General features: G+C 41.3%; 1 protein-coding gene across 3 annotated transcripts in view; it reads left to right on the top strand.

The window, feature by feature from the left end:
- puf60a (poly-U binding splicing factor a) overlaps positions 1 to 23,423 on the top strand; it is a 94,796-nt gene that overhangs the window by 47,272 nt on the left and 24,101 nt on the right. For all 3 annotated transcript variants that reach the window (XM_021612583.2, XM_021612585.2, XM_021612584.2), the window contains exons 8-9: positions 13,648 to 13,838; positions 15,086 to 15,200. In XM_021612583.2, the coding sequence (XP_021468258.1) occupies positions 13,648 to 13,838; positions 15,086 to 15,200 (306 nt within the window). The remainder of the gene's footprint in view (positions 1 to 13,647; positions 13,839 to 15,085; positions 15,201 to 23,423) is intronic.

Below are 23,423 nucleotides of genomic sequence, written 5' to 3'. Positions count from 1 at the left end.
CCAGCACACCCACAAGCGTGCTGAATGACGCGTGGAAGAGGGTGGGGAATGAGATGGGAGTAACAATCCAGGCTATTTGTCTTAGACCAGCGTAATAATATAATGAAACAAGCAGGGAGCAGATTTCGAACCCTCAACAATCTAGCCCGAAGTCCAGTACGCTATCGACTGTGCCCAAATATATTAACTTGGGTTGGGTCTGATTGTGGTTAAAACACTTTATCAATTGGAATCTTTAACATGTGGAAAGGGGAAAAGTATTACTATTTGTTTTTCACACGAGTAGCAGGATGGGCTGTCAACCTTTTGACGAAATAATTGTCTAATAGCCGAACTAGGCGTGAACCCTCCCAACTTGAGCTACAGTGGGGCAAACAAGTATTTAGTCAGCCACCAATTGTGCAAGTTCTCCCACTTAACCTGTTAGATCTCTAGGGGCGCTATTTCATTTTTGGATAAAAAACGTTCCCGTTTTAAGCGCAATATTTTGTCACGAAAAGATGCTCGACTATGCATATTCTTGACAGTTTTGGAAAGAAAACACTCTGAAGTTTCAGAATCTGCAAAGATTTTGTCTGTAAGTGCCCCAGAACTCTTTCTACAGGCGAAACCAAGATGATGCATCACCCAGGAATTAGCAGAATTTCTGAAGCTCTGTTTTCAATTCTCTCCTTATATGGCTGTGATTGCGCAACGAATGAGCCTACACTTTCTGTCGTTCGCCCAAGGTCTTAGCAGCATTGTGACGTATTTGTAGGCATATCATTGGAAGATTGACCATAAGAGACTACATTTTCCAAGTGTCCGCCTGGTGTCCTGCGTCGAATTCGGTGCGCAATTGCCAGCTGCTTCTACTTTACCATTTGATTCAGGGGAGAAAGCATGTGTCCAAGAACGATGTATCAATGAAGAGATATGTGAAAAACACCTTGATGATTGATTCTAAACAACGTTTGCCATGTTTTCAGTCGATATTATGGAGTTAATTTGGAAAAAAGTTCTGAAGGACTGAATTTTCGGATTTTTTTTGGTAGCCAAATGTGATGTATAAAACGGAGCTATTTCTAATACACAAGGAATCTTTTTGGAAAAACTGAGCATCTGCTATCTAACTGAGAGTATCCTCATTGAAAACATCAGAAGTTCTTCAAAGGTAAATTATTTTATTTGAAGGCTTTTATGTTTTTGTTAATGTTGCGTGCTGGATGCTAACGCTAATGCTAACGCTAAATGCTAACGCTAAATGCTAACGCTAGCTAGCTACTTTTACACAAATGATTGTTTTCCTATGGTTGAGAAGCATATTTTGAAAATCTGAGATGACAGTGTTGTTTACAAAAGGCTAAGCTTGAGAGATGGCATATTTATTTCATTTCATTTGCGATTTTCATAAATGGTTAACGTTGTGTTATGCTAATGAGCTTGCTGATAGATTTACACAATCCTGGATACAGGGGTTTTTTCATAGCTAAACGTGACGCAGAAAACGGAGCGATTTGTCCTAAACAAATAATCTTTCAGGAAAAACTGAACATTTGCTATCTGAGAGTCTCCTCATTGAAAACATCTGAAGTTCTTCAAAGGTAAATGATTTTATTTGAATGCTTTTCTGTTTTTTTGTGTAAATGTTGCCAGCTGAATGCTAATGCTAAATGCTACGTTAGCCATCAATACTGTTACACAAATGCTTGTTTTGCAATGGTTGAGAAGCATATTTTGAAAATCTGAGATGACAGTGTTGTTAACAAAAGGCTAAGCTTGAGAGCTAGCATATTTATTTCATTTCATTTGCGATTTTCATGAATAGTTAACGTTGCGTTATGGTAATGAGCTTGAGTCTGTATTCACGATCCCGGATCCGGGATGGGGAGATCAGAAAGGTTAAAAAGATGAGAGAGGCCTGTAATTTTCATCATAGGTACACTTCAACTATGACAGACAAAATGAGAAAAAAATCCAGAAAATCACATTGTAGGATTTTTAATGAATTTATTTGCAAATGATGGTGGAAAATAAGTATTTGGTCAATAACAAAAGTTTATCTCAATACTTTGTTATATACCCTTTGTTGGCAATGACAGAGGTCAAACGTTTTCTGTAAGTCTTCACAAGGTTTTCAAACACTGTTGCTGGTATTTTGGCCCATTCCTCCATGCAGATCTCCTCTAGAGCAGTGATGTTTTGGGGCTGTTGTTGGGCAACACGGACTTTCAACTCCCTCCAAAGATTTTCTATGGGGTTGAGGTCTGGAGACTGGCTAGGCCACTCCAGGACCTTGAAATGCTTCTTACGAAGCCACTCCTTCGTTGCCCGGGCGGTGTGTTTGGGATCATTGTCATGCTGAAAGACCAAGCCACGTTTCATCTTCAATGCCCTTGCTGATGGAAGGAGGTTTTGGCTCAAAATCTCACGATACATGGCCCCATTCATTATTTCCTTTACACGGATCAGTCGTCCTGGTCCCTTTGCAGAAAAACAGTCCCAAAGCATGATGTTTCCATCTCCATGCTTCACAGTAGGTATGGTGTTCTTTGGATGCAACTCAGCATTCTTTGTCCTCCAAACACGACGAGTTGAGTTTTTACCAAAAAGTTATATTTTGGTTTCATCTGACCATATGACATTCTCCCAATCTTCTTCAGGATCATCCGAATGCTCTCTAGCAAACTTCAGACGGGCCTGGACATGTACTGGCTTAAGCGGGGGGACACGTCTGGCACTGCAGGATTTGAGTCCCTGGCGGCGTAGTGTGTTAGTGATGGTAGGCTTTGTTACTTTGGTCCCAGCTCTCGGCAGGTCATTCACTAGGTCCCCCCGTGTGGTTCTGGGATTTTTGCTCACCGTTCTTGTGATCATTTTGACCCTACGGGGTGAGATCTTGCGTGGAGCCCCAGATCGAGGGAGATTATCAGTGATCTTGTATGTCTTCCATTTCCTAATAATTGCTCCTAGGGTTGATTTCTTCAAACCAAGCTGCTTACCTATTGCAGATTCAGTCTTCCCAGCCTGGTGCAGGTCTACAATTTTGTTTCTGGTGTCCTTTGACAGCTCTTTGGTCTTGGCCATAGTGGAGTTTGGATTGTGACTGTTTGAGGTTGTGGACAGGTGTCTTTTATACTGAGAACAAGTTCAAACAGGTGCCATTAATATAGGGAACGAGTGGAGGACAGAGGAGCCTCTTAAAGAAGAACTAAGTTACAGGTCTGTGAGAGACAGAAATCTTGCTCGTTTGTAGGTGATTTTCCACCATAATTTGCAAATAAATTCATTAAAAATCCTACAATGTGATTTTCTGCATTTATTTTCTCCTTTTTTTCTGTCATAGTTGAAGTGTACCTATGATGAAAATGACAGGCCTCTCTCGTCTTTTTAAGTGGGAGAACTTGCACAATTGGTGGCTGACTAAATACCTTTTTGCCCCACTGTGTAAATATAAATCTATATACACTGCTCAAAAAAATAAAGGAAACACTAAAATAACACATCCTAGATCTGAATGAATGAAATATTGTTGTTAAATACGTTTTCCTTTACATAGTTGAATGTGCTGACAAAATCACACAAAAATGATCAATGGAAATCAAATGTATCATCCCATGGAGGTCTGGATTTGGAGTCACACTCAAAATTAAAGTGGAAAACCACACTACAGGCTGATCCAACTTTGTCCTTAAAACAAGTCAAAATGAGGCTTAGTAGTGTGCCTGTATGACCTCCCTACAACGCCTGGGCATGCTCCTGATGATGTGGCGGATGGTCTCCAGAGGGATCTCCTCCCAGGAGGGCCAGTCCATAGCATCAATGCCTTCCTCTTGCAGGAACTGCTGACACACTCCAGCCACATGAGGTCTAGCATTGTCTTGCATTAGGCGGAACCCAGGGCCAACCGCACCAGCATATGGTCTCACAAGGGGTCTGAGGATCTCATCTCGGTACCTAATGGCAGTCAGGCTACCTCTGGCGAGCACATGGAGGCCCCCCAAAGAATTGCCACCCCACACCATGACTAACCCACCGCCAAACCGGTCATGCTGGAGGATGTTGCAGGCAGCAGAACGTTCTCCACGGCGTCTCCAGACTGTCACGTCTGTCACGTGCTCAGTGTGAACCTGCTTTCATCTGTGAAGAGTACAGGGCGCCAGTGGCGAATTTGCCAATCTTGGTGTTCTCTGGCAAATGCCAAACGTCCTGCACGGTGTTGGGCTGTAAGCACAACCCCCACCTGTGGACGTCGGGCCCTCATACCACCCTCATGGATTCTGTTTCTGACCGTTTGAGCAGACACATGCACATTTGTGGCCTGCTGGAGGTCATTTTGCAGGGCTCTGGCAGTGCTCCTCCTGCTCCTCCTTGCACAAAGGCGGAGGTAGCGGTCCTGCTGCTGGGTTGTTGCCCTCCTACGGCCTCCTCCACGTCTCCTGATGTACTGGCCTGTCTCCATGCTCTGGACACTACGCTGACAGACACAGCAAACCTTCTTGCCACAGCTCGCATTGATGTGCCATCCTGGATGAGCTGCACTACCTGAGCCACTTGTGTGGGTTGTAGACGCCGTCTCATGCTACCACTAGAGTGAAAGCACCGCCAGCATTCAAAAGTGACCAAAACATCAGCCAGGAAGCATGGGAACTGAGAAGTGGTTTGTGGTCACCACCTGCAGAACCACTCCTCTATTGGGGGTGTCTTGCTAATTGCCTATAATTTCCACCTGTTGTCTATTCCATTTGCACAACAGCATGTGAAATGTATTGTCATTCAGTGTTGCTTCCTAAGTGGACAGTTTGATTTCATAGAAGTGTGATTGACTTGGCGTTACATTGTGTTGTTTAAGTGTTCCCTTTATTTTTTTGAGCAGTGTGTGTGTGTATATATGTATGTATGTGTATATGTATATATATATTCCAGAGCTCACAGGTGTATGTATATATGTGTATGTATATATATGTATGTATATGTGTGTATATGTGTGTATATGTGTGTATATGTGTGTATATGTGTGTATATATATGTATATATATGTGTATATATGTATATATATGTATATATATGTGTATATATGTATATATATGTATATATATGTATATATATGTATATATATGTATGTGTGTATATATGTATATATATATATATATATACATATATATACATATATATACACCTGTGAGCTCTGGAACTCCACCTCCGATAGGCAGAGTCAACATACGTGGCTGGTTCGTCAGGTCTTCGGTTCACACTGACATTTCCATTACGCTTCTGACAACAGAACTTGACCAACTGCTCACCAGGCACAGCATGGGCCGCCCGGACCGTTATGCTGTTCTGCTATTAGAAGGATGTGTAACTGAAGAGATTGGTCACAGAATGCATAGCCTTCCAGCAGTGGCTGTCTATTGCAGCACCGTTTTGCGCTGCTCTGCGACAAGCATGGAGAAAAGAAAATGTTCAAATATTCCATGATTTTCTTAAGATATTTGTTGACTGAATATAAGCAAGTGATGTCTGCTAAATAATCAAGTTAGGTTTCTCCAGAGAGAAATAATTTTAAATAACTTTATTTACAAATTAGTGAGTGTCTCACACCATGTTCAAGAATAGCCTTTTTCTCGCTCACTCTACGTTAAATGAAAACGAACTCTCCAAAATACTGTTACTTTTTAAACAAAGCGATTTTTCTATTAATTAATTTAGAATTATATTAAAGCCCCTTTAGATATTCTCACAGATCCTAGTGGAAAATGCTCCTTAGATATTAATATAGAGGCCTCCAATCCTCAATGTAATTATTGGTGGAGAGCCACGTCATTGAAAAAAATATTTTAGATAAACTGTAGGCCTACTATAGGCGAAATGAGTCTTACTAGTGTTGAGTAAAAATGGTGTAGGTCGTATTTATTTAAAGAGCATATAAAAGTTAGACGCAAAAGCCTACAACTATTTTAGCACCTACTAAAAAGTGCTACTCTTTGGCAAGCATTGGGACTGGTCTTGATAAATCAAATTAGATTTTTATTTTCACTTAATCTCCATTTGAGTATTGATTAGACAAGAATTAGAAAATTAGAGTGCAGAAATGTAATGCTCTTAGTGTAACCTTTATTTAACTAGGCAAATCAGTTAAGAACAAATTCCAATTTACAAGGACAGCCTACTCCTTCCTCGTAAATAGCCCAGTACTGTACTGCCGACCGTCATTTTCCGTTCCAGCAAGTACCTTGTCAAAAGTTTGGACACACCTACTCGTTCCAGGATTTGTATATTTTCTATAATAAAATAATGTTAAAAAATCCACTTTCAAAATGCAAATGTTGATTTAGATATAGATCCATAACAATGGGAATAAATATCACTGATTTACAGAAATATTGGAACAAAGTTTTTTAATGAAGGCAAACAATTTAGAATCTTCTAATCCTGTAGCCTACTCCCGACCGTCACTTTGTACAGCGCCATAGGGTTTCGTTTTTCATTTTTCTATGAATAGAAACACCATAATATTAATCTAATTAATTAAGCCAAATTTCTTAATATCAAATCCCATATACTATGCTATTACAAAAAAGGTTTTAAATTCTCTGGTAATGCCAATACGGAATACTATCAAATGCTTCTCAAAGATGCCCTCTGGTGGTCAAACTAGCAATAACAGAAAAAATGGCTCTGAATTAAATGACGTGCCACAGAATGCTGCAGCAGCCCGCAAGGTGTGCCGCAGTATGACGCAACTCTTAGAGGAACCACTGTACACTGTTTATATTTGACCATATTCCCCGACATCTTTCCATGGTTGATTGCAGTGGTTCGCACTTTCAGTTTTGCGCGAATGCCGCCATCTATCCACGGTGTCTGGTTAGTGTAGGTTTTAGTAGTCACAGTGGGTACAACATCTCCTATGCACTTCCTTATAAAGTCACTCACCGAGTCAGCATAAAAATCTATGTTATTCTCTGAGGCTTCCCAGAACATTTCCCAGTCCGCGTGATCGAGACAATCTTGAAGAGTGGATTCCATTTGGTCAGACCAGCGTTGAATGGTTCTAGTCACAGGTAAATCCTGTTTGAGCTTCTGCCTATAGGACGGTAGAAGCAAGATGGAGTCATGGTCGGATTTGCCGAAGGGAGGGCGGGGTAGGGCCTTGTATGTATCGCGGAAGTTAGAGTAGCAGTGTTCCAGTGTATTGCCTGCGGTGCTACAGTCAATGTGCTATAGTCAATGTGCTGGTAGAATTTAGGTAGCCTTGTTCTGAAATTAGCATTGTTAAAATCCCCAGCTACAATAAATGCAGCCTCAGGATATTTGGTTTCTAGTTTGCATAGAGTCCAGTGAAGTTGCTTGAGGGCCGTCAAGGTATCTGCTGGGGGGGATATACACAGCTGTGACTGTAATCAAAGAGAATTCTCTTGGGAGATAATGTGGTCGGCATTTGATTTGAAGTAATTCTAGGTCATGTGAACAAAAGGACTTGAGTTCCTGTATGTTGTTATGATTACTCCATGAGTTGTTAATCATGAAGCATACACCCCCGCCCTTCTTACCAGAGAGATGTTTGTTTCTGTCGCTGCTACACATGAAGAAACCCGGGTGGCTGTACCGACTCCTACAACATATCCCGAGAGAGCCATGTTTCTGTGAAACAGAGAATGTTACAATCTCTGATGTCTCTCTGGAAGGCAACCCTTGCCCTAATTTCATCCACCTTGTTGTCTAGAGAATAGACATTGGCGAGTAATATGTTCGGAAGTTGTGGGTGGTGTGCACGCCTTCGAAGTCTGACCAGGAGGCCGCTCCGTCTACCTCTCCTGCGGCGACGTTGTTTTGGGTTGGCCTCTGGGACTAGATCCAATGTCCTGGGTGGTGGTCCGAACAAAGGGGTCCGCTTCGGAAAAGTCGTGTTCCTGGTCGTAAGTTGACGTTGCTCTTCTATCCAATAGTTATTCCCGTCTGTATGTAATAACACTTAAAACAATGTAAGAAGTAATACATAAAAAAAAAAATACTGCATAGTTTCCAAAGGACTCTCTGTCGGCGCCATCTTGCGTCAAGCAGATCTCTCTGTACTTTGCTCCGTTTATCTTTCCTGACTAGTCTCCTGGTCTCCGATGCCAAAAAACATCCCCACAGCATGATGCTGCCACCACCATGCTCCACCGTAGTGCCAGTTTCCTCAGAGACGTGACTCTTGGCTTTCAGGGCAAAGAGTTCAATCTTGTTTATCATGTTCTGAGAGTCCTTTGGGTGCCTTTTGGCAAAGTCCAAGCGGGCTATCATTTTGCTTTTTAATGAGGAGTGGCTCTCTGGAGCTCTGTCAGAGTGACCATCGCGTTCTTGGTTACCTCCCTGTCCAAGGCCCATCTCCCCCATTTGCTCAGTTTGGCTGGGCGGACAGTTCTAAGAAAAGTCTTGGTGGTTCCACACTTATTCCATTTAAGAAGGATGGAGGCTACTGTGTTCTTGGGGACTTTCAATGCTGCTTCCATACATTTGTTGGTAACCTTCCCCAGATCTGTGCCTCAACACAATCCTGTCTCGGAGCTCTACGGACAATTCCTTTGACTTCATGGGTTGGTTTTTGCTCTGACATGCACTGTCAACTGTGGGACCTTATATAGGCATGTGTGTGCATTTCCAAATTATGTCCAATCAATTGAATTTACCACAGGTGCACTCCAATGAAGTTGTAGAAACATCTCAACGATGATTAATGGAAACAGAATCCACCTGAGCTCAATTTTGAGTCCCATCAAAGGGTCTGAATACTTACATTATCAGTCAAAAGTTTGGACCCACCTACTCATTCAAGGGTTTTTCTTTATTTTGACTATTGTCTACATTGTAGAATAACAGTGAAGACATCGCAACTTTGAAATAACACATATGGATACATGTAGTCACCAGCGAAGTGTTAAACGAATCAAAATATATTTTAGATTCTTCAAAGTAGCCACCCTTTGCCTTGATGACTGCATTGCACACTCTTGGCATTCTTTCAACCAGCTTTATGAGATGTATTTCAATTAACCTGTGTGCCTTGTTATGAGTTAATTTGTGGAATTTATTTCCTTAAAGCGTTTGAGCCAATAATTTGTGTTGTGATAAGGTAGGGTGGTATACAGAAGTTGGTCTTTTACCAAATAGGTCTAAGTCCATATTTTGGCAAGAACAGTTCAAATAAGCAAAGACAAACAACAGTCCATCGTCACTTTAAGACATGAAGGTCAGTCAATCCGGAAAATATCAAGAACTTTGAAAGTTCCTTCAAATGCAGTCGCAAAAACCATCAAGCGTTATGATGAAACTGGCTCTCATGAGGACCGCTACAGGATAGGAAGACCCAGAGTTACCTCTACTGCAGAGGATAAGTTCATTAGAGTTACTAGCCTCAGAAATTGCTTCACAGAGTTCAAGTAACATACACATTTCAACATCGACTGTTCAGAGGAGACCGTATGAATAAGGCCTTTGTGGTTGAAATCCTGCAAAGAAATCACGACTAAAGTACACCATTAAGGCAAGGAGACCGGTGGAAATCTGTCCTTTGGTCTGATGAGTCCAAATTTGAGATTTTTGGTTCCAACCGCCGTGTCTTTGTGAGATGCGGAGTAGGTGAATGGATGATCTCTGCATGTGTGGTTCCCACCGTGACGCATGGAGGAGGAGGTGTGATGGTATGGGGGTGCTTTGCTGGTGACATTGTCTGTGATTTATTTAGAATTCAGGGATACTTAACCAGCATAGCTACCACAGCATTCTGCAGCGATACGCCATCCCATCTGGTTTGGGTTTAGTGGGACTTTCAATTATTTTTCAACAAGAAAATGACCCAACACACCTTCAGGCTGTGTAAGGGCTATTTGACCAAGAAGGAGAGTGAAGGAGTGCTGCATCAGAAGACCTGGCCTCCACAATTGAGATGGTTTGGGATGAGTCGGACCACAGAGTGAAGGAAAAGCAGCCAACAAGTGCTCCGCACTCCTTCAAGACTGTTGGAAAAGCATTCCAGGTGAAGCCGGTTGAGAGAATGCCAAGAGTGTGCAAAGCTGTCATCATGGCAATGGGTGGCTACTTTGATGGATCTACAATGTAGACCTCAGTAAAAATAAAGAAAAACTCTTGAATAAGTAGGTGTCCAAACTGTTTGACTGTTACTATAAGTAAATACATTTATTGCAACTTTTTTATTCAGAATAAATTTGCAAGATTTTCTATAAACTTGTTTTGCTTTGTCATTATGGAAACTTGCTTTGTCATTATGGGGTATTGTGCGAAGATTCATAAGGGAAAACATACAATTTAATCCATATTAGAATAAATCTGTAATGGAACAAATTGTGGGCAAAGTCACCAAGTCTGAATACTTTCCGTACATGGCAGCTACAAGTTCAGTTGTGTATACAACAGAAAATTCTAGAAAACCAATATAAATCAATAAATGTGATACAGGTTTATTAAGAAATTTAAGTCATCAGGCAGTTGTTGAAGTATTTTGGATGGTTTTAGTGGAGGATGTATCGATGGTCTGGAGGAGGGGAGCATCTCGATCCCAGCCAAGGGGAATAGCTGGTCAGAGACTGGTAGGTCAGCAGTACACATAGCCGTTCCCAACATTCTCAGCAACGCCGTGCATTGGGCTTTGTAGATAGCTAGCTACTCTTCCACTAATATTTGTGTAGCACCCACTTGGCCCAGAGTAGAAAATCTTCACTATTTCAAGTAATTTCCATTCGGGCAGTCTTCTCACTTCAGGCTTCTCCGGTGTTGTGGCATTCAAATCAATACAGTTCCAGCTAGCTAGCTAAGCTTGACCAACTGCCAACAGTTAGCATTAGCGCTGTTTTCTACACAATATTAATAGATGGGGGTAGTTTGAAATGGTAAAATGTGGGTTTTGGAAGTATTTTAACTTTTAACAGTTACAATAGTGGATTAATTGACATAAACTCGCAAAAAAAGATACGTCCCTTTTTCAGGATCTTTTTCAAAGATAGTTAGTAAAAATCCAAATAACTTCACAGATCTTCAATGTAAAGAGGTTAAACACTGTTTCCCATGCTTGTTCAATGAACATAAACAAATAATGAATATGCACCTGTGGAACAGTCGTTAAGACACTAACAGTTTACAGATGGCATGGCAATTAAGGTCACAGTTATGAAAACTTAGGACACTAAAAAGGCCTTTCTACTGACTCTGAAAAACAGCAAAAGAAAGATGCCCAGCGTCCCTGCTCATCTGCGTGAACGTGCCTTAGGCATGCTGCAAGGAGGCATGAGGACTGCAGATGTGGCCAGGGCAATAAATTACAATGTCCGTACTGTGAGACGCCTAAGACAGCGCTACAGGGAGACAGGACGGACAGCTGATCGTCGTCGCAGTGACAGACCCCGTGTAACAACAGCTGCACGAACATCACACCTGCGGGACAGGTATAGGATGGCAACAACAACTGCCCGAGTTACACCAGGAATGCATCCCTCCATCGGTGCTCAGACTGTCCGCAATAGGCTGAGAGAGGCTGGACTGAGGGCTTGTAAGGCCTGTTGTAAGGCAGGTCCTCACCAAACATCACCGGCAACGACGTCTCCTATTGGCACAAACCCACCGTCGCTGGACCACACAGGACTGGCAGAAAGTGCTCTTCACGGACGAGTCACGGTTTTGTCTCACCAGGGGTGATGGTCGGATTCGTGTTTATCGTTGAAGGAATGTGCGTTACACAGAGAGAGGCCTGTTCTTTGGAGCGGGATTGATTTGGAGGTGGAGGATCCGTCATGGTCTGGGGCGGTGTCACAGCGTCATCGGACTGAGCTTGTTGCTATTGCAGGCAATCTCAACACTGCATTACAGGGAAGACATCCTCCTCCCTCATGTGGTACCCTTCCTGCAGGCTCATCCTGACATGACCCTCCAGCATGACAATGCCACCAGCCACAATGCTCGTTCTGTGCATGATTTCCTGCAAGACAGGAATGTCAGTGTTCTGTCATGGCCATTGAGCACGTCTGGGACCTGTTGGATCGGAGGGTGAAGGCTCATCGCGAGACCCACTGGCTCCAGGTCATCTATAAGTCTATGCTAGGTAAAGCTCCGCCTTATCTCAGTTCACTGGTCACGATTACAACACCCACCCCTAGCACAGGTTCCAGCAGGTATATCTCACTGATCATCCCCAAAGCCAACACCTCATTTGGCCGCCTTTCCTTCCAGTTCTCTGCTGCCAGTGACTGGAACGAATTGCAAAAATCGCTGAAGTTGGAGACTTATTTCCCTCACCAACTTAACATCAACTATCTGAGCAGCTAACCGATCGTATGTACATAGTCCATCTGTAAACACCCAATCTATCTACCTCATCCCCATACTGTTTTTATTTTATTTACTTTTCTGCTCTTTTGCACACCAGTATCTCTACTTGCACATCATCTGCTCATTAATCACTCCAGTGTTAATCTGCTAAATTGTAACTATTCAATCCTATGGCCTATTATTGCCTACACTGTATATAGACTTTCTTTTTTCTACTGTGTCATTGATTTGTTTATTGTGTTATTGGCTTGTTTATTGTTTACTTCATGTGTAACTCTGCTGTCTGTGTCACACTGCTTTGCTTTATCTTGGCCAGGTCGCAGTTGCAAATGAGAACTTGTTCTCAACTAGCCTACCTGGTTAAATAAAGGTGAAATAAATGTCTGGGAACTTGCAGGTGCCTTGGTGGAAGAGTGGGGTAACATCTCACAGCAAGAACTTGCAAATCTGGTGCAGTCCATGAGGAGGAGATGCACTGCAGTCCTTAATGCAGCTGGTGGCCACACCAGATACGGACTGATACGGACAGATACGGACCTTTGTTCAGGGACACATTATTCAATTTCTGTTAGTCACATGTCTGTGGAACTTGTTCAGTTTATGTCTGTTGTTGAATCTTGTTATGTTCATTCAAATATTTGCACATGTTAAGTTTGCTGAAAATAAATGCAGTTGACAGTGAGAGGACGTTTCTTCTTTTGCTGAGTTTAGTTAATGTTCTGTCCGGGATGGGATGGCTATGGTGTGACCGACAGTAATACAATGTGTTGTGCATTTTGCAGAGTAGGCTACGGCACTTATATGTATTACCACATTGGGGTTTGTTCTTTAACGAACCCGTTAATGGTGCAGGTATCATAACTTTGGGTGATAATCAGGTAATAGCAATTATGTTATAATAATATTCATGCCAGTACTATATTATGAATCTGTTAAACATGCCTCCCAAATAAGACAATCGGGTATTGAATCTAGGGCTGAGACAGTCATGGAATTCGCTGCACATTTTCTCCTCTTTTCCACTCCTGACTGCATGTGCTGCTGCTGCAGTAAGGGGGGCGTTGCCTAGGCAACCAAAGACTTGTTTGCTACAACACCTTTCTTGTTTTAGCAAGGAGCAACAAAGTTTCATCACCATGTAGAGTCCATGTTACAGCAGAAACGGACTGAAACGCACAAATTCCCAACCGTCCCGTCATAAGGCATTTTTTTATTTTTATTTTTTATAGTTATGACTGTTATTTTATTTTCATGGCGGTATTCATCCATAACAGTTGGGTACACAGTTATATGTAATTGTTCCAGCCCTAATTGAATCTCTTTGGTTTCCCATCTGCCACCCGTTAGAGTACGACAAGGCTCAGTCCTCCCAGGATGCAGTTTCCTCCATGAATCTCTTTGACCTAGGGGGTCAATACCTGCGTGTGGGCAAAGCGGTCACCCCCCCCATGCCCCTGCTCACTCCGACCACACCTGGCGGACTCCCCCCTGCTGCAGCTGTGGCGGCTGCAGCTGCCACAGCCAAAATCACTGCCCAGGTCAGTACTGTCTGTGCCCTCATTTTAGTAGACACTATTTTCCACTGTTGGGGTCAGTTGCAAATTGAATTGACTTTGGCTCAAGAGATTCAATTTCAATTCAAGCTCTGATATATTATTTGAATTATGTATTGTTTCATAAAGCCAGACTCAGTAAGTCCCAATTAATATTAGCTGTCATTTGTGTATATGAAATATTAAACTGACAGGGTGACAGTTTGACCTTTTTGGAAACAAACACAGGCAAAACATAACTAGGGCCATGCATTTTAGGTACTTTTTTGAGGCGCTTTGATTTTACTGGTATATCCAGCATTATCAACTTGTGTTGCTGCAGGTAGAAAATCAGAGGAAATTGTCTTTAATTGACACAAGCGGTATCCAATCAATCAATGTCTGGTTGTGCATGTGTGTGTTCAGTGGGGGAATTGCCTAAATCAGGCGTAGCTCTGTGAATTGCACAAAACCTATTATTTGGCAGGGAATACTGTTTGTAGATCAGCACCTTATTTAGCTCAAGCTGATCATCTCTAACGGAGTAGTGACAGAAATGACACAGTCTGTATTTATTGCTGTTGTAGTAAAGTGCCTAGTAATTCCATCATACGTTTCCAAATACTGAATCCATCCATACTATTTCACTTGGTTTGCTGCAGCATGAGCAAAGGGCAAGCCTGCCGGGGTAGTTCGGCAGTGACTCTGACCCCACGTTGGAGCTCATTTGAATATCCAAGTGTATGTTCATCTTATTGGCTGAGCAGGCAAATCAGCAGTTTTTTTTCTTTTTTTTCCTGTTATGCACCCAAACCAGGGCACAGAGAAACTGCTTTTTAACATCCTTAATTAAAAAAATTGGAAAGGACATCTATTTATTACATATTGTAATACATTTTAGGTCATATTTCATGGAAATCTGGAACACTGAACAGATTATTTAAGTTCGCTGCATTACCCCCTTCCTTTGGGAGAGGGTGTCCCCGGTGAGCCCCAGATCCCGACACCTCACTTTTTTACGTGATTCACTCTCATCCACTTCAATATATTATATTTCAAATTTAAGTACGCACGTAAATGCTCCATATAAAATGCACTAATGTGCTGGAGGAGAAAACAAAAAACAATGCACACCTTGGTCTTCCAGGACAGACTATCCCGACTCAATTGTTTTTGCCTTTCTCATTTTCTGTCCTTGTTGTCACTGGCACAGTCCAGGTGGTGTACCCTCATGTCTGGCTTTGTTCTTCCAGGAGACGGTTGGGTCATCGGTGCTGGGAGCGCTGGCTGGACCCGCCCTCCTCTCTCAACAGTTGGGTGGCCTGCCCCAAGCCGTCATGGCAGCCCAGGCCCCGGGGGTCATCACAGGTAAGCCAAGCACCTCAACCCCCAGCCCCACACACACACACACACGTTTGCTTAAAGAAAAGTGTATGCACATCCAACAAGCCTCCATGGTTGCAGGCTACCAACAATTCCAATTGGGAATAAAGTATACTGTTTAAAAGCTCCTAAAAGTTTAATGGCAATGTTTCTACTACTAAGGACCTTGGCCATGCCTGTGCAGTTGGGAGTGGTTTGGAGTAGAGTCGTTAGTAAAGTATATACAGTCAACAGTAAAGCAACAAATATATATTTGTCTCTATACTCCAGCATTTTGGATTTGAGATCAAATGTTTGAGGCAACAGTACAGAATGTATTATTTATTTGAGGCTATTTTCATACTGTATCTGTTTTACCATTTAGAAATGAAAGCACTTTATGTATGTACTAGTGCTGAGTGATTAGCCCGAAATTATGGTTTATTTACGGTTTTGAAATAACTTCACTTATTTGAATTCCATTTAGTTCGTTTTTTTTTTCTGTGAGCGCAACACACAGTTTCTCCAGAGAGAAATCTAATCACAGAGTTTCTAAACCCAGAGACCCAACATCCCGATACTTCTGGGAATGCTTCGCGAAGCAGACTCGACAGACCAGACAGGGGTGTGGGGTTTGGGAAGTCAATTGGAGAAAATAAAAACTCTTTGTTGTTAATTTTCTCAAGTTAAACGCACAACCTTGATTCGAGCCAATGTCTTAAGTAACCGAACATGTTATTACGCCAACCTCGTGAAAGTGATAAACTAACATGTTTTAATTTTCGTCAAGAACAAGTTTATATCGAAGGAGTGCCTTTGATTTGACGGCCTGCACATGCGCAGTTCGGCGGGAGACAACCATTAAACCCGATGACTACACATGAGCTTGTGTTTCTGAGCATGAGCTTATCCAACCAACGCTGCCATGACATCCCCTACAAGCGTGATCGGGGATTTCTATTGGAGAAGCAGTTTTTAGGCATCTTCAATTTAATCAAGCATGAGCTGTGGTAGGTTGTAGAAAGATGTGGTTTTCAACAGGCTAATCAATATTCATCATAGTTAAGTGCGGAAAATGTGGTAATTGACTACAATGATCTACACCAACTACAATCTTCACACTTCAGATGCCTGTTCTCATTGGTTCTTGCCCAGGCTTGCTTGGGGACCAGCAGACAGACATGGAGAGGAAGAGCGATAGAGAGCTGTTGCTTAGGTATCTCTAACCGAAATACATCGAATTCATTGATAGTTGTCTGTTTTGCCATGTACACATGTTATTCAATGCGTTTCTATGGGATCTAGCAGTAAAGGCCAAATTCAATGTTTGCTCACATTTTTTTTATTTATTTTGATATACACTACCGGTCAAAAGATTGAGAACACCCTACTCATTCAAGGGTTTTTCTTTATTTTTAACATTGTAGAACAATAGTGAAGACATCAAAACTAAGAAATAGCACATATGGAATCATGTAGTGTTATACAAATCAAAATATATTTTATATTCTTCAAATAGTCACCCTTTGGCTTGATGACAGCTTTGCACACTCTTGGTATTCTCTCAACCAGCTTCGCCTGGAATGCTTTTCCAACAGTCTTGAAGGAGTTCCCACAAATGCTGAACACTTGTTGGCTGCTTTTCCTTCACTCTGTGGTCCGACTCATCCCAAACCATCTCAATTTGGTTGAGGTCATGGGATTGTGGAGGCCAGGTCATCTGATGCAGCACTCCTTCACTCTCCTTCTTGTTGAAAAATAAATGATAGTCCCACTAAGCACAAACCAGATGGGATGGCGTGTCGATGCAGAATGCTGTGGTATCCATGCTGGTTAAGTGTGTCTTGAATTCTAAATAAATAATCAGAAAAGTACACCCACACCATAACACCACCTCCTCCATGCTTTATGGGGGGAACCACACAAGAGGAGATCATCCGTTCACCCACACTGCATCTCACAAAGACACGGCGGTTGGAACCAAAAATCTCACATTTGGACTCACCAGACCAAAGGACAGATTTCCACCGGTCTAATGCCCATTGCTCGTGTTTCTTGGTCCAAGAAAGTCTCTGCTTCTTATTGGTGTCCTTTAGTAGTGGTTTCTTTGCAGCTATTCAACAATGAAGGCCTGATTCACACAGTCTAATCTCTGAACAGTTGATGTTGAGATGTGTTGTCTCAAACGCATTATGAAGGAAAGAAATTCCACAAATTAACTTTTAAGAAGGCACACCTGTTAACTGAAATGCGTTCCAAGTGACTACCTCATGAAGCTGGTTGAGAGAATGCCAGTGTGCAAAGCTGTCTACAAGCCAAACATGATTCCATATGTTGTATTTCATAGTTTTGATGTCTTCCCTATTATTCTACAATGTAGAAAATAGTCAAAATAAAGAAAAACCCTTGAGTAAGTAGGTGTTCTACAACTTTTGACTGGCCTCATTCAAAATCAAGTGGGTAAATTATCCATTTTATGACCATCTTAAAACAATTCTGAATGTTAGCTTAGTAGATATTGACCTATAAGGGCTTAGACCTACAGGGGTTAAAGTAAAGTTATGTGACTAAAGGATAGTTTATCAATAAGTGATACGCAGTAATAGGCAGTCTCTACCATCATCATTAATTAAATAATAGTCATCATCGTACCAAAAACAAATATACATACAGTGCCTTGCGAAAGTATTCGGCCCCCTTGAACTTTGCGACCTATTTCCACATTTCAGGCTTCAAACATAAAGATATAAAACTGTATTTTTTTGTGAAGAATCAACAACAAGTGGGACACAATCATGAAGTGGAACGACATTTATTGGATATTTCAAACTTTTTTAACAAATCAAAAACTGAAAGATTGGGCGTGCAAAATTATTCAGCCCCTTTACTTTCAGTGCAGCAAACTGTCTCCAGAAGTTCAGTGAGGATCTCTGAATGATCCAATGTTGACCTAAATGACTAATGATGATAAATACAATCCACCTGTGTGTAATCAAGTCTCCGTATAAATGCACCTGCACTGTGATAGTCTCAGAGGTCCGTTAAAAGCGCAGAGAGCATCATGAAGAACAAGGAACACACCAGGCAGGTCCGAGATACTGTTGTGAATAAGTTTAAAGCCGGATTTGGATACAAAAATATTTCCCAAGCTTTAAACATCCCAAGGAGCACTGTGCAAGCGATAATATTGAAATGGAAGGAGTATCAGACCACTGCAAATCTACCAAGACCTGGCCGTCCCTCTAAACTTTCAGCTCATACAAGGAGAAGACTGATCAGAGATGCAGCCAAGAGGCCCATGATCACTCTGGATGAACTACAGAGATCTACAGCTGAGGTGGGAGACTCTGTCCATAGGACAACAATCAGTCGTATATTGCACAAATCTGGCCTTCATGGAAGAGTGGCAAGAAGAAAGCCATTTTTTAAAGATATCCATAAAAAGTGTCGTTTAAAGTTTGCCACAAGCCACCTGGGAGACACACCAAACATGTGGAAGAAGGTGCTCTGGTCAGATGAAACCAAAATTGAACTTTTTGGCAACAATGTAAAACGTTATGTTTGGCGTAAAAGCAACACAGCTGAACACACCATCCCCACTGTCAAACATGGTGGTGGCAGCATCATGGTTTGGGCCTGCTTTTCTTCAGCAGGGACAGGGAAGATTGTTAAAATTGATGGGAAGATGGATGGAGCCAAATACAGGACCATTCTGGAAGAAAACCTGATGGAGTCTGCAAAAGACCTGAGACTGGGACGGAGATTTGTCTTCCAACAAGACAATGATCCAAAACATAAAGCAAAATCTACAATGGAATGGTTCAAAAATAAACATATCCAGGTTTTAGAATGGCCAAGTCAAAGTCCAGACCTGAATCCAATCGAGAATCTGTGGAAAGAACTGAAAACTGCTGTTCACAAATGCTCTCCATCCAACCTCACTGAGCTCGAGCTGTTTTGCAAGGAGGAATGGGAAAAAAATTCAGTCTCTCGATGTGCAAAACTGATAGAGACATACCCCAAGCGACTTACAGCTGTAATCGCAGCAAAAGGTGGCGCTACAAAGTATTAACTTAAGGGGGCTGAATAATTTTGCACGCCAAATTTTTCAGTTTTTGATTTGTTAAAAAAGTTTGATATATCCAATAAATGTCGTTCCACTTCATGATTGTGTCCCACTTGTTCTTGATTCTTCACAAAAAAATACAGTTTTATATCTTTATGTTTGAAGCCTGAAATGTGGCAAAAGGTCGCAAAGTTCAAGGGGGCCGAATACTTTCGCAAGGCACTGTATAATTTAAGTAATGTGAATAAATGAAGGCTAGGGCCTAATAAGTGATAGTAGTGGACAGTTATACCATCAATTGTTTTATTCTGTGTTGTAGCATTCAACCCACATAATGCATTTTTTGAATAATGTATTGTCATTTTGAAGTCACTTTTATTGAAAGTAAAAATAGATGTTTCTGAACACTTCTACATTAATGCAGATGCTACCAAGATTATGGATAATCATAAATACAATTTCAATAATGATTAGTTAGATGCCCCTCCTATTGGTATTGGTGATTATTAATGATTTATTAATGATTTTTCTTAATCATGGCATCAGGATTAATTTCAAAGTGTTCAGAAACATTTCACCATTCACCATTCAGTTCCTAATGGGCAAAGAATTTTCCAAAACACAACCAAAACTAACTGCAAATGCATCCAACAAGTTTGTGGTGACACGTGCTACGAATATGAGACCAACTTGTAAACTTTTGACTACTTTAATACACAAATGAAAATGTGTACACCTGGCTACAGATAAATTAAGTGCATTCATTTATAAATGGTAATGTATGTCTGAAAATACCCTCAAATAAAAGTTGACATTCTGTACTGTCATCTCATATGATACATTTGATCTCAAATCCAAAATGCTGGAGTATAGAGCCAAATGAAAGGTGCAATATTTTCCTGTTTGCAAAATTCAAATAGTTTTCCTAATTTCAGTTTATGTGGCAAAACAAGCAGTCATTGTGTAGAGAATCATTTTACTGGCCATGAGGAAGTTCTGTGGGGTTTCATTTGGGATTTAGCAAAAGATTAAAGGGGATGTGGAAAGAGGAACTCTTACTTCCTGGTAACCTCGCCGATTTGAAAGGACATCATGGGGGGTGGTAGAGGAATCTGATTGCTGCTGTAAACAGCCTGATTCTGTTTTACTGCTGTTATCACTCTGGCCTTTCTTCAACAGATGTGTGTTTGGAATATGCCAGAAAATGGCTGCTCCAAATAGAAACAGTGGCTGGGTTTAGGTCAAAAACCCTGTGGCCAAATTTAGTGCTTTGAATATGCCCGTCTGTCCTCTGATTGGTTAAAGGTGATTCAATCACTGCCAATTTAGTTATGTATAATTCCCTCATAACAGACAATGGCTCAAACAGTTTCAATTAGGACGAATGCCAGGCTAATATGTGAAGTGAAATAGAATGATGAACGCAGCAATCAGGCTTGTTCCACCAGGCTAGCTTTTGTGGACTGAGTTGACATGGGAAGATGGAAGATTGGACAGTAAGAAATTGAGTTGAGCAGGTGCTGGTCATGGCTGCTTTCACACTCAGCCTTTTGTTTGGCCTTGAATCAGAAAGAAAATAAGTGTTACTTTTAAACACCCTCTTTGCACCACCATTGAACAATGTGCCTCTCATTGGCTGGTGAGGGAAATGTGAGCATTTATTAGCATGCCTTTTACTGCATGGACTATCCAGAGTGAGACAGTGAGTTGGTGTGTATGAAAAGAGGTCAGATGCCCAGGTAAGTGCAGAATTGGACAGTTGCAGGGTCATTGGGAATGAATTGGATAAATGCAGGTACTGGCAACAGACAAGCTTATGCAACATATATTATAAGCTTTATGTTAGCTGTGTTATGTGGTCATTTAGAGGCCATTTCCCAAAACAACGCTGTAAACGCGCAATTTTTGGTAGCAGTCTTTTTAAGTCAAATAGAGTGGCTGTTCAGTTGACATATTTGGGACCAAATTACAATGACAAGTAACATGCAGTAAAGTGTTTTGCCTATATTAACAACTACAGGTTGTTGACAAACTCTTATTAAAGATTGCATTTATTAGGGTTTTTACCATTCTCCCAAAATGACTATCAATTGGCATCTCAATGCCTTTCACTTTGTTTTGAGTTCAGTAAGAAGAGAGAGACAGTTCTGTATAGAGTAGGGGTGTCAAACATATGGCCTTCACGCCAGATCTGGCCAGTGAGGGGGTCCAATCCAGCCCACGGGCTGGTTTGAGTAAAAATGTATAGAAAAAAAATATTTTAAGGGAGGGGGGGGGGGGCGGGCGAACTCAATATGCTTTAAAATGACTTGAAACAAACCAAAACTGTGTAGAAATAATGGACCCATATTCATAGTTTCTTGACTGTCCAGCTCCCTAGAAGTGTCAGGGAGCATAGAAATGTAATTTAAAAAATGATGGATAGAGGACAATTTTTTTGTTAACTTTGTTGGCAAGGAAGTATAACCAATTTTCAGTGCAGCCCTCCGGACCTCGTTGAAGAACGAATGCGGCACCCGGGGTAAAATGAGTTTGACACCGCTGGTGTAGCGTTACACTTAGTGATGGCATCTGTTAACACCCTATAATGTTATATGGTGGAACCAAAACGAGATGAGGAATTAAACCGGTGCATATAGAGATTTTTTTGTCTGAAGTGGAATTGCCTCTGTACTTTTTTCAGGCTGCTGTTGTCTCCTACAGTGTGTTAGTTGTACATAGCCTGTCGGAGGACCACTCCACTAATAGATTCTCTTTTATTGTCTCTTCTCTCCTTGTCTCTCTCTTTTTTCTCTCTCCTTTCTTCCCCTCCCTCTCTTGACTCCACAATCGCACCGACAGTGGCCACTTAATCCCTCCCCTTTGCTGCACACTGACCAACCAAGTGTGAAGAGGACTGTTTCTAGCCCCTCCCCTCATAAACATAGCCCCTCATTCCTATTGGCCAGTGAGTCTCAGATCCTGTGTGTTTTGTGGAGTTTACTTTTGGTATGCATCAACATGACCATTAAGAAGCTACAAACAGGGTGGTTAGAGGGTGGGGGGGATTAATTTGAATACATTCATTTTATTGTAAGGAGTGTTTAGTTTGCATCCCATGCCCCTCCTCCCTTTCCCCTTTAAAGGGGCAGTCTGCAGTTGCTACATCCATTTTTGGATTGTGAATTAATGATGTACCCATTGATTCTTGAAGAATATACATTGCATTAAGAAAGTATTCACACCCCTTGACTTTTGCCAGATTTTACTGTTTTACAGCCTGAATTTAAAATTGATTTGGTTTTTTAGTCACTGCCCTACACACTTTACCCCATAATGTCAAAGTGGAATTATGTTATTCATTATTTTTTACAAATTATTAAAAAGGAAAAGTTGAAATGTCAAGAGTCAATAAGTATTCAACCCCTTTGTTATGGCAAGCCTAAATAAGTTCAGGAGTAATGTCTGTACCCCACACATAGTGTATCAATACAACCAGTCACTACAAAGATACAGGTGTCCTTTCTAACGCAGTTGCCGGAATGGAAGGAAATCGCTCAGGGATTCACCATGTGGCCAATTTTGACTTTAAAACAGTTACAGAGTTTAATGGCTGTGATAACTGAGGATGGGATCAACATTGTAGTTACTCCATAATACGATCCTAAATGACAGAGGAAAAGGACGCCTTTACAGAATATACAAATATTTTTTGTTAATGCATTCTATTTGTAACAAGGCACTAAAATAATACTGCAAAGAAACCTGGCAAAGCAATTCACATTTTTTCCTGAGTACAAAGTGTTATGTTTGGGGCAAATCCGATACAACACATTGCTGAGTGCCACTCTCCATATTTTCACACATAGTGGTGGCTGCATCATGTTATGGGTATACTTGTAATCGTTAAAAACTGGAGAGTCTTTCAGAATAAAAAAAGATACGAAATGGAGCTAAGCACAAGCAAAATCCTAGAGGAAAACCTGGTTCAGTCAGCTTTCCACCAAGATATGAATTCACCTTTCAGCATGAAAATAACCTAACCAAGAAGACAGTGAATGTTCCTTATTGGCCGAGTTACAGTTTTGACTTAAATCTATATGAAAAAAATCTATGGCAAGGCCTGAAAATGATTGTCTAGCAGTGATCAACAACCAATTTGATTGAAGGTTTTGAAAAGAATA

The sequence above is a fragment of the Oncorhynchus mykiss genome, chromosome 8 (assembly GCF_013265735.2).
Source record: "Oncorhynchus mykiss isolate Arlee chromosome 8, USDA_OmykA_1.1, whole genome shotgun sequence".
In the NCBI taxonomy this organism is placed as follows: Eukaryota; Metazoa; Chordata; class Actinopteri; order Salmoniformes; family Salmonidae; genus Oncorhynchus; species Oncorhynchus mykiss.
Note: the sequence above shows the minus strand (reverse complement) of the source record. Positions and strands in the feature narration are given on the sequence as shown.